Raw genomic sequence first — 13,326 nt, forward strand, 5'->3', positions numbered from 1 at the left:
TGTCACACCCCCAAAATCCACCTGCGGATAACACCCGCTTCGAGGGCATGACTGACCAGGATCCAGCCACCAATTATACCGAGCATTGAATTAATAGTAGAAATATTTAATATCCCAAGTAGTTAGCAACATCGTAGTTTAAATTCGATAATTAGTTTAACAAAACAGCGGAAGCATAAACCAAAGTAGTTTTAAAGATAGTTCTTAGTTCAAAATAATTAAACCCAACACACGGGTTTTGACGAACACTACACATCCCCAAGCAGCAGCTCCTGAGTCACTGGTTACCTGCAAAGCAGGCAGTAAGGGGTCAACAATAATGCTGAGTGAGTTCACTAGTTGTCCTGTTTTAGTTTACCAAAAACTTAAGTGTTTAGATAAAGCATTTATAATCACGTTGTGGGGAGCTACCCCATCTATAAGCTCACTAAACTGTAGATACCGAAACTGTTGACGGAATATATATATATATATTCGTGCCCCGAGTCAATGTCTATCGTCATTGACCATGTTGCAAGGTCTACTAGTTCACGCCCGATCCCCCCGGTCACGGTGTGAGGTTGTCAAACCTAATAGCGCTATCAACTAATAACCCGTTCGCCCCCGGCGATTAATCGGTACTGTAAGCAAGGACTTAAAGTGATAGAGTTTCGTTTAGTCTGGCTAGTTGTGATTTATAAATAATATCCAAACGTATCTCCCCCGGAGATAGTAATTACCCATTCTGTTTTCCCCCGGAGTAATGGGTCAAAAGTATTTTTCCCAAAGTCGGTAGTTTGTTCGTGTCCCTCCGCGGGACGCATGCTTTTAGTGTGTGAACTCACCTTGGGTTGCTCGGCAGATTGGGTTACTTGTCAAACACGTTGGTCACCACGTCCTAACATGGTTACCGGTATAGGTCAGGTTTGGTGTACAAGCAATCACGTAAAATCTACACATAACTATCACGTTGCATGCATAAAAATATAGACAGTGGGTTATTGGGCCGGCCCTAGCATTTAAGCAGTCAAACAGTAACACGCAGATCAGTCAACAGGTAGCCCATATCAAGCATACTATGGCCCAATAACCAAAGTGGACAGCCCAGTCGCAACCAGATGGTCTCGAGTCGCAACCAGGAGGTCTCGGCTTGTCACGCTGTGGTTGCGAGTCGCAACCGTGTGGTCTCGAGTTGTCACGTTGTGGTTGCGAGTCGCAACGGTCGTAGTCTCGAGTCGCAATCGTGTGGTTTCGAGTTGTCATGCCATGGTTGCGAGTCGCAACGGTGCGGTTGCGAGTCGTAATGCTGTCTCTTTCATGTTCACGTGTAGATTCAGATACATCAGTCCACATTGTACTATGTAATCAGGCCCAAATCAGGTAATAGCCAATAAGGTTTCACTAACACTTTTCCTAAACTGACCATTAATGAAAATAGATCAAACTTTGCCATTTTGAAATCTTCAAACCACATTCAACAAGTTCATCCATATTCAACATTCTAGGGTTTTCATATTCAAAGCAAACATAAACCATATTGTTCATGAATTACACACAATCCTTGGTCCATCATCTTTAAACAACACTTTTCATACAAGAATATGTTTTGTCATAAAAATCCATCATTCATTTCCAAATTACCTACCATTTAATTTAAACATTCAACTAGTCATTTGAACATTTTAACAAGCATCCTAACATGGTATACACATATGGTGAAATACTCACAAATCATTTGAAAAATCATGCACAACACTATTAACTAAACACTATCTAGTCCATTCAACATACATAAATCTTATGCACATAATAACAACACTAACCGGTTGAGAAGGAGGAGCCGAAAACAAAGAAAAGGAACCGAGAAAGTAGAGTGTCCGAATGATGATGGTCTTGACCGAGATTCTTGTCCGAGATCCTTGAGCTTGAACCGAAAGTTGGAAGAGATGGGATGTTGTTGAAGGTTTTCTAGTGAGAGAGAAGAGTGTTTGTGTGTTTGTGTAAAATGAAGGAAAGTGGGAAAGGTGGGATTATATAACAAGCATCAACTTAGGCTAAGGGGGTTTCAGCCCAAACCGGTTACGGCCCAAGAGGCCCACTCGAGACCGAGTGGCCCACTCGCAACCGAGTGGTTGCGAGTCATGGTCTCGACTCACATACATATATATATAATACGTACATACAACACACATTATGCAAATAAAGATCACGTTTTCATTTAATAACATATATATACACAAACCTATTACAAGGTGTTCGTTCGGAAAAACCTAGAGTGTCACATAGACTACCAACTTTTTATATAAATCTAAATATTAAATGTACCAACCAGTATACATGTTAGTAATAAAATTGGCACAACTAAAATAATATTCACATGTATTCAATTTATCAAATGTTAGTTTGATTTATATATACTTCTTTTCTTTTAAATTCATACCTTTTACATGATTATTTGAAAAAACGTTTGAACTTGACTTTTAGTAGTCATACATTTGTTACATGTAAATAATTGAAAGGTTATTATGTTGCAATTCCTTTTAAAGTGTAAAAATATATTTCTTCTGTAATAATATAAATGTATTTAAAAAAGAGAACATGTTTTGTTAATGAAACATATAATACCCAAACAACTTTTTAAGAGTTATAGTTCACATCAAATTACAAAAAAAAAAAATACATAAGACCCTTAGGATAGAAAACTTTAAAACATAAACAACTCAGGGATCACACTAACATAATTAGCACAAACATTCTTAAGACAAGCTAGGATATACACGAAGTACTCGGTTTCGGCTTTGAATTGATACCCTACGAATCTTATTTTTCTCTTAAAAGAGGCAATGGAATCGGCTGTGTCACTAAGCTCATGCTCTTCACCATTATCTTCTTCAGAACTATCCACATCTATTACTTCTGTCTTGTTCTCTTCTCCAAGGGATAACGACCTTTTGTTTGTTCTTCCTTTTACCCAACGGTGCATCTATAATAAAGACGTTTAATATATTATATGACCACATGAATGAACACACCAACAAAATACCTCATCACTAAATTCCTGCTCTAGCTCTACGTCTAGATTTGGATCCTTTAGATCTTTGATGATTAACTGCTCCATCACATTGTCTGATACATAAACCTTTTTATCATCTTCTTCAGCCCTGTAAGTTGCTTTGACCTTACATGCATTAAAGACAAGTAATTTATCAATATACATGTTTGGATGCATACTCAAATACAATGCAGCATGTTAACTAAGAAGAGATAATATACATACAAAAAAGCTAGATTCATACCTGGATTTTTTTCTCAGTCATAAACTGCATCGCCGAAATTAGTTTGGGCTCATATAACTCAGCCTTGTACACCGGTTCCATCTTCCAGTTAACACAAGCCAACAGTTAAAAAGCAATTGTTACCATCACACAACACACTAAAACATGAGTTCACTACATAAAATACCTTGGAATTATGTATTTTTTTCAGAACGATTTTGACTATTCTGTTCCTTGCTGATTTAGACATATAAGATTTTAGGAGGAAGAATCTTCTTATACTGTCAAAATACATGTACACACCACAAAAACTTGACACGTGGCCACTACATCAATGGCCACTAATTCATTTAACTAAACATACGACGGTTTAGGAAGTTTTTGGGTTTCAAATTACTTGGAGGGAAACAACATATATAATTAAGGTGTTCTATTTCAGTATAAATACATTTTTTTTGCAAACATAAAGTAAAAAATGATGCTAAACTTTATATAAAACATAATATTTCAAAAAATGGGTTCAATTTACAAACTTTTACACCTTGCCGCATATACAGTTTTTATTCTTTTTCACAGTTTTGATCATTAGATTTAGGACATAATATTTTAATTTTTTTTCTTGCTAACTGTTGTATCATGAATTCATCACACTAATATTTGCATGGAGATGGGAACTAACTGGAATTATAAGCTGAATCAAATCAAGAATGCATTCATATTTGTAAGGTAATCACAAAAACTCTTTTACATATTTCATCACCCAATACTTGTAACTTAGACATGTTATTTAAACTTCAATCTTATTGTCATTACAGATAAGAAGGAAGCAAAGGATGCTCCCAATATTTTAATGACCGATCAAGATGATGCAACAGTTTTAACTCCCATGAGATAAGATTTATTCAGTATAAAGGACAATTTTTTCTTAACAATACGTTAAAGGATTCATTTAAAAACCAAGGAATATTTGATTCCGAAGCGGACAGTTAATTTGGCTTTTATTTAATCCAATCATTGGTAAGTTTTTGTTACTTATTGTACCTTTACGGATTAATTATAATAATCACACCTATTATATGTTAATATTTAGAAAGATTAGTTTTTTTCTATTAGTTAGTATACCTTTATTATTTAAAATAGAATAGAATCAAAATTATAAACATATTTAGAAAGTTTAGTTATTTAGTTACTTATTCTACCTTTATTATTTAAAATATAATACAATAAATATTGTTAACATATGTTACCTATAAAAATATTAAAAACTATTTGTTTAACAAAATTTTATCTATAACTTTATTAATAGGTTTACCTATAAATCTATTAAAAACTATTTGTTTAACAAAACTATATCTATTGCTTTATTAATAATTTTAATCAAACAATATAAATTTACAATTAAATAACAAAATCTATTATATTAATATTATATTAAACATCAAATCAGTTCACATACCCCAATAAAGAAATTAAAAACCCTAATAAATATCAAGAATAATACATATCTACTCATTTCTACTCATAGCTCTCTCTCATTTACGGTGATACTATTCACCTTCTTCTACACTCATCTTGCCGATCAGAACTTTCAAGCCTAATCAGGTATTTTTTTTTTGTTTTCTTCTATATTTTACAGTTAGGTTTTACTATGTTCACTTTGATATCTTGATTTCATTTAATTTCAAGTATTACCTCAAAACTGTTTTGGTTTCTATTGTTTTTGTTTTAAATCAGAAATACATACTTCCCATAACCGCTTGACAGTTACCAAAACCGGCTGGCAGTTATCACCTATATGTTCAACTGCATTTCGATTGTTTTTATAAGTTTTAAAGTGTTCGGTTTTTCCAAAAATATATTTAGGGCTGGGGCTGCCAGTTATCACCTATATATGTTCAAATGAATTTCGATTGTTTTTATAAGTTTTAAAGATTTCGGTTTTTCCAAAAATATATTTAGGACTGGTCCTGGCAATCTTGACCCAAACACATAAGTCTAGATGGATAAAATAAAAATAAGAAAATGAAATAACAGATCCCTTTGACCCAAAACCCACCTGACTCATTCTAACCTTGCAACCAGAGATGTTATTGTTTTACTATTTTTAGATTAGATATAAATTTGAACTCATGATTAAAACAACTGAAAAAACAGAAACTTTTCAAACAGTTTTGAGGGCTTGAATGTATATGATTCGAACATTAGTTGTCATTAGTTCATGATTTGAATTTTGTTCAAGAACTTTGTACAATCGGGCTGATGTGTGTTGCTCATTTTTAAAAAAATTTCTAATATTATCTTTACCCAAACTCATCCTTACCAACCTGACCCAAATCTGATTTCGACTATTATAAGTATGAGATTTTTATTTTTTGAAAACATTCAGATGGAGTTTACAATACTAATCAAAGTAGCTGATTGCAACGACCTGCAATACCGACTGGTAAGATACATCCTGACCCAAATCTGATTTCATCTCTTTTAAATATTTGACTTTTATCCTAACATCTGGGTTTTAAATAAAAAATATTGTATATATAGGAACTCCCAAAAATATTGAGCAACCAGCTTCCCAAAAACTGTGAAATAATCAAACTTGTTGATTATACGGGAATGAAATACAAGGTTGCAGTCGAAAGCTTGGGTCGAAGAAGAAAAACACTACATGGGCCCGAATGGATGAGGTTTTTTCAGTCTATAAAACATAAGAATATAGACAAACTATGTTTCAAAAGATTGAAAGAACTTAAATTTGAGATACTTCTTTTAAACACTGACGGTTTGGAAATCAGAAAGCATTCATCAGGAAGATATTACATTCATGGCTGTTTGGTACAAGCTAAAGCAGAAACATACCATCATCAGGTAGAACTTTGCCACCTTGTTTTATATATTATTGCCTCTATTTTCTGAAAGAGAAACTAATAATTTATATTTTCTGTTTTGAATAAACTCTAATCTCACATTTCTGAAATGTGAGAACTATAGGATTTACCGCATGGTTTGCTGTGGCTGCTATCCGAGAGGCGCTTAAAAATCGACAACTTGTTTGCTAAAGTACACGGCCCTAAGCAAAATTGCAAGGTCGATGTGTGTTATGCTTTCCCTCCTGGAAATGAAAAAGGATTAGCTGTTGGTTTCATGGGGTCAGGTTGGACCACCTTTTGTGTTGAAAATGACATTGAAGAGGACTACCAACTTCTCTTACAATGGATGGGAAGCACTCCACAAGAGCACTTTAACTTCAATGTCCTGATATTTAACAAAGATGGCATCGGACTTCATGCAGCCACTACACATCTATGCAACCGCACCAAGCACCGCCACCACAACAGCCGCCCCAACTACCAGAAACAATTTGAACACCATGCCATAGAAACACACATGCTGGTAATTAAAAACTAACTATTAATATACTTTATTTTCATTATAATGTTGGAGATTGAATAACAAAACCAACAATTTATTTTTACAGACGATACCGAAGAACTTTGTTCGGGATCACCAAATCAATAACTACTGTAATGCTATGCTGTCATTTGGCCATGTTAAGTTTCTGGTACCGCTACGTGTAAGGACAGATCCAAGAAGAGTGGATGATGAAAACCATGTCATAATGTATGCGGACTGGCAGCATATCCTGGACGAAGCGGGGATGACTAAGGACAAAGTGAGGAGGTTTGAGCTGGTGGGAGAAAAAAGTGTCGCAGGTGATACGGTCTACTTCGAAGTTTGTTAGATATCAATTCGGAGAACTGTTTCAGATTCACTGGTTTATGTTTTTGTTATGTTTGATGGACAACTTTTCTTTTCTAACTGCATGTAGAACTTTAACAGTCACATCCCATTACGATGTTATCGTAATTTTGGTTCGGGATGTCTAAATTATATAACTTAAATATCTATGTCAATTGTCTTGGGCTATGATACAAACAGGGCCAGCCCAAGCCCAATCGTTTTGAGGCTTCGGCTTTGGCCACCGGCTTTTAATAAAAGGTTGTATAAATTGATATATGATTTGGGCCTGACCTGCCAAATAACGTTAAAATTAATCAATATTGGCTGCAAAATGTATTTATTGTTTATCAAAAAGGCAGGCTTATGACCCATGTATGCAACATCGGACATGTATATTTAGCGGGAGTTTAGGTTACCTTATTTTCTATAGTTAAATCATTATGAGTGATAAATTTACAAACAAAATATGACATACGCAAATAACGTATCAATTTCAAACATCTTCTCTATCTAATAACTCAATTTCTTAACCAAACGTACAACTTAAAATTAACAATATCAATAACAAATCAATAAATTCACTAATTCTAATAGTTAAAAATACATATATGCTTATAAAATCAATATTTTATGTTGAATTCAAACACTATGAAAATAAGTGCATAAACAACACTACATCAAGTTTATTAGTTTGCAACTGGTTCACATAAGTAACATAGAAAGCAACAAAAGTCTTATCACAAAAAGTAACAAAAAAAACATGCATAATGATTCAAAAAAGCACATATTATCTAATCAGTATATTTCTTTGGCTTTCGTCTTGCTCGTTTAGGCCTCCCTTGTTGATCACACTCATTAGAACACTCAACAACAGATGTGGTAGCAGTTGTAACATCCCTAGTATTCGACTTTCTTGTATTAATGATAGAACCATTATCCGCTTCACAATCAAACGACTGTACCTGCTAAGAAAAAATATTCAATACAATAAAGCAAAGTACAATCAATGCAATAGGTGAAAATTAAAAAAACAATAACATACCATTGGTGTCTCATTAGACGAGACTGATGAAATGATTGGACCCCATAACAATTCATCAGCCATATCCATTTCTTCAGTTGAGACTCTTGAAAAAAACTCTGTGCATTCATCTTCATTGTCTTCAAAAACATGATCTATATCATCCGTGCAAGTACTAACCGTAGATAAACTAATGTTATTCGCGTGCGATTCGATATAATCCTTAATGAACTTTGACACAGTAAAGCGATAAGAATAGTGAGGTGCCAAGTTATATTCATCAATCTTAATCCGAAAAGTAACACTCCTAGCACATAAAGAATCAACCAAATATGTGTGAGCCCATAAAGGATCATTAACACCCTGCAGAAACAGAATAACATTATTATTGACATAGATAAACATTAGCAAATAAAGCAAATCATTTATCCATATAAAAACAGATATTAACGAAATATTTGGTTTATACCTCAGACAAACTTTTAGAAAGCAACTCGTCCGCAGTAATCCCAATAAGTGCAATCACAACATCATCAAAAAGAACGCACGTCATCTCAACATCATTATCAACCACGCGGACAACCAACTTGAAACTGTCAAAATCTTATAATTAAGAAAACAATATAAAAACACAACAATATATAAAGACTTACGCTATCTGAGGATTGATAACATTTTGTTGACATGATACACAATAATAGGTAGCATCCATGAACCGCACCTTCTTTCGACATTTAGAACATTTAACATACTTCCAATCATTAAACAAATCAATATCAACTATAGTACCAAAGATGTTATAAAATGTCCCCTGCAAAGCAAAAAATATATGGTATCAATTAAAAACATTGTAAAAGCAAGTTAAACGTTATTAAAATAATTGATCTACACCAAAAACAAAAGATATAAGATAGGTTAAAAGCCAATACCTTATAAACTCCTGCCTGAATAAATCGATAAACATCAGCAATACTAACAACTTGCGAGTCTTCATTTTGTGGTGTGTTAGCTTTAAATAAAACAGGCACCGGTAACCTTCAAAGGACATAAAATAAGTTGCATTAAAACATACAATGCTTTGAAACATAAATAACCTTTAATACAAGGAATTTATACATTGTCTTGAAGACATCACAAACTGATGATGACAAGTTAATATATAATTGAGATGCAACTGTTGACATCACACAAGGAGCACCTAACAAAAAAAAAAAAAACACCAATGGATCAAGTATATATATTAAAAATATGCATACAAATATTTCATCTATTGCATTACACATACCTTCAAACAATCGAACCTTGCAAGATGTTAATACAACAACAACTGCATTAGTGGCATGGCGCCTCATGTCCTCATCAGTATACTTAAGTGCAAGTTGGCCCCATAAAGAAGCATTGAAATTATTACCACTATATTTAATAAAAACACAACCATTCCAAAATAAGCAAAAACAAAAAAAAATAAAAAATATAGAATGCGCCACAAAAAACAGTCTAAAAAACTTACACTTCATCGGATAAAACAATTCGTCGTACTTCCCGATTATTTGATTGTGAAGACCGCAAATCAGTATCAAGATAACCCCACACACGAAGAACACCCACAACATCTACATAAAAAATATAATTATATATAGACATGAAGACGCAAAGAGAAAAACAACAACTAAACCTGTTAGATATATGTCATTCTTCAAGCGTGATCCAAGCATGTTAAAAGGCATCGGCTCAAAAACATGACGTCTAAATAAGCTCGGTTGAACTCTTGATGGACTAATTGACGTAGATCGCATAAACTTAACATAGCAATCATGTTTCAACGGACGATACCATGAGTCGTATACAAGAACCTTAAAACCATATAGCCTATACACGCAACCATCCTCCAAACGATTAGTAAAAAGATGCATCAAATGAAAAGGAATTTTTGCATGAATTGAACAATCCTGCAAGGAAAACATGCAACATTACAAAACATATATATTATAGTTTTTTTAATTAATTAAAAAAATGCCTTACGCGTTCATCTGAAAGGATGACATCAAATGACAATATACGATTTGAGCTAGGAATGTATGTTGTCCAAGAACGTGTGACCATTACAGTGACTTGCCATTGGTCAGTAATACCAGGCATCAAGTCTGAAATGTACCGATGTCCCATTCTATATTATGAGAACCTAAAACATGGAAACAAAAAAATGTTATGGAAAGCTTATATTAATAACAAAATATACATAAAGGAAATATATATCTATATATAACAACCAAACATATAAAAACCACATGCAAAACAACGTAATTACAAATGGCATATTTAGTCAACCAAACCAATATATAAAGTAAATAAACATTAAATACAAGTGTTCAAATAAGAGAGACATAATATGCTACCTTTATAGAAGCGTACACGGTAGCAATTCCACTTCTCAATAACAACATACAAAACACTCAGACCAATGCATCACTTGACATCAAAGGTAAGTTATAAAAAACTTCCTTATAAACAACATTTCTTGTTAATTGGTTAGAACACTTGCCATCATTATCAACATAAAATCGTAGACCAGCTCGAGATGTAACACGGGAGGCAATCACATAAAGTTGACCATGTGAAAAAACAGGCTTTACCAAGTAACCACAAACATGTTTAAATGTTTGGCCCTGACTTTTATTAATTGTCATAGCAAAACATAGTTTCACGGGAAACTGTCTTCTCTTAAAGTGGAAAGGCCAACATGTAGAAGTTGGAGTCATATCGATTCTAGAAATAAAAGCTCTTTCTCCAACATGCGTACCTGTAATAATAACGCCCTCAATAACACGACGACTTATTTGAGTAACCACTAAACGGGTCCCATTACACAATCCTTTCTTGAGATTCAAGTTACGTAGCAATATGATTGGTGCCCCAACCTTTAACTTTAATATGTGATTCGGTAAGCCAGAAAACTGTAAAGTATTAAGAAACTCTGTAGGATACATAGCCTGCATTTCTTCAATATTATTTGTACTTGCACAAATGGAATCGAGACTAAATAACTCATGATTGTCACCTGGCAACTTATCAAGAACATGTAGATTAATCGTATCAACCTCATTGTTAGTCGATGATAAAATACAGCGCTCCTGTAGGTAAGAAACATCAGTGAATCGTTCTTCTATATTAGGAAATGTATCTGAAACAACTGATTGAATAGGATTATCTGAAACAGGAATCAATAGATCGCGAGGTATATTAATCCAAGTTCTCTCATCTTCCCCGTCTAGCGAAATTGCAGGAAGACGACCAGACCCCATATCTAAAATCTACTTATTGAAATCTCGATGCTGTATTACAACATCGTTATTAACACTTGAACTATTCAACCGCATATTAATCGTTAAAGAAAACACCTTACACTCACCCCATATAGTCGATGACTTATTCACAACCGAAGCAACAATCTCACTACGCGGAGCAAGCGGAATAACAGGAAGAATTTGTCGAAAGTCTCCTCCAAGAGCGACACATTTCCCTCCAAATACTCGACGGTCTGCACCAGGTATATTATTTCGACAAATATCTCTAAAAGTACGGTCAACCGCTTCAAATGCATAACGATGTTGCAGCGGTGCCTCATCCCATATTATAAGCGCAACATCATTAATCAGCCCAGCAAGATCCGTCCCAACATCAATCAAGCAGCAAGAATCCTTATCAAGTTCAAAGGGAATCTTAAAACGCGAATGCGCTGTACGACCACCAGGTAGTAGAAGAGAGGCAATCCCAGAAGAAGCAACAGACAAGACGATTTGGCCACGTGAACGAAAACAGGAAATGAGAGTCTTCCATAAATACGTTTTTCCCGTCCCTCCACTACCAAAAACAAAAACGGCACCACCCGTCCGTCTATCAACACAATCACATACATAATCAAACACCTCCCTTTGTTCAGCATTCAATCCACGAAATAAATCATGAAAAAGCGTTATTTCTTCTTCAATATTGAAGGTGCGCTCAGCCATAATCAACCGATTTTCCATAGTATCAACCAATTGACGATCAATTTGAGGCAAATTAGGAAAATCTAATAAACTTTTACCATGACCAATTAAAACTCTTTCAATCTCAATCAATGTATAATTGAGAATCTCTTCATCTGTGAATACCACATCATCATTCTGCAGCATTGTGCGTCGATTGTAAGCAATATCATCTGATAAGTAAGGTAGACAATCAAAAAATAACCTCCGTTGATTACTAACCGTACAAAACAATAGAATGCAGACAAATAAATCACGAAGTTGATTCCCCAACTGCCATTGAGAAGCTTCACGTATTGAATCTACCCACTCAACATCATCTCCTAACAAACCCAACGCATTGCAAGCAGACATATAAGTTGGATGCTCAACACCATCAACCGTACGAATGTCTTTAAAGCTTAATGGCCCACGTTGAACATTTAATAACATACGGAGGTAATACTTTTCACCCATCGATGGGCTTACATAATAAATGCGGCCAATAGAAGTCACCCTATGTCGTGGCAACCACTCCTTCTCCTTTTCATGCTAAGTGAACTTTGTTGGAAATTCTACATATGTCAAAGAACGACCATGCGGAAACCTTTCATTTGCCCGAAACCATTCAGTAAATTTTGACATGCTAGCCGTAGCACGTTGGGCAACTTCCTCAACCTCATCATTATCATGAAAATACACTCTATTACACCCTTCCTCTTGAAAAGGTAATCGCTCAACAGCAACATCACGGTACTTCATTTCAAATTCAAAAATCTTCCAACATGCCTCAATAGAAGATATATACCGACAATTTAAATATTCCTCAATTTCATTTTCATTATGTAATAAGGACGCAAACGTTGTCCTATTTTGAGCACCTTCCAAAACCACAGTTGCACGATCTGGACCTTTATTTATATAAGTAAAAAGATACTTGACTAACATCCCTTGGTTGCACCACTCCACATTAATGTGACAACCATATTTCACCAACAATTCACGGTTATACGGAACAACATACCGATTATCAAGCTTAATATCTTGAGAACCAACTTTAACAACTCTTGAATTATTGGGCCTCTTATAACACGGCCAACCATCATTTCGGATGAATGTCTCCTCACAATAATTCTTTGGGTACCCTTTACTACATACACCATTATGCATACAAGGACTTGAAGGGTTGAGGAAACCACTTGGACCATGCATCATTTGTGTACGAACAATACCGAAAGCTATAGGGTCTTCCAACTCCGAAGGAAGCTCAGCAGATATATATTTATCGATATTGTCAACCGTATTT

General features: G+C 34.6%; 1 protein-coding gene across 1 annotated transcript; it reads right to left on the reverse strand.

The window, feature by feature from the left end:
- Positions 1 to 11,324: 11,324 nt before the first annotated feature.
- On the reverse strand, positions 11,325 to 12,497 carry LOC118486528. Its single transcript, XM_035983030.1, has one exon. The coding sequence runs from the start codon at positions 12,495 to 12,497 to the stop codon at positions 11,325 to 11,327; it is 1,173 nt and encodes a 390-aa protein (XP_035838923.1).
- Positions 12,498 to 13,326: the final 829 nt, after the last annotated feature.

This window comes from Helianthus annuus, chromosome 14, assembly GCF_002127325.2.
Source record: "Helianthus annuus cultivar XRQ/B chromosome 14, HanXRQr2.0-SUNRISE, whole genome shotgun sequence".
Lineage (NCBI taxonomy): Eukaryota > Viridiplantae > Streptophyta > Magnoliopsida > Asterales > Asteraceae > Helianthus > Helianthus annuus.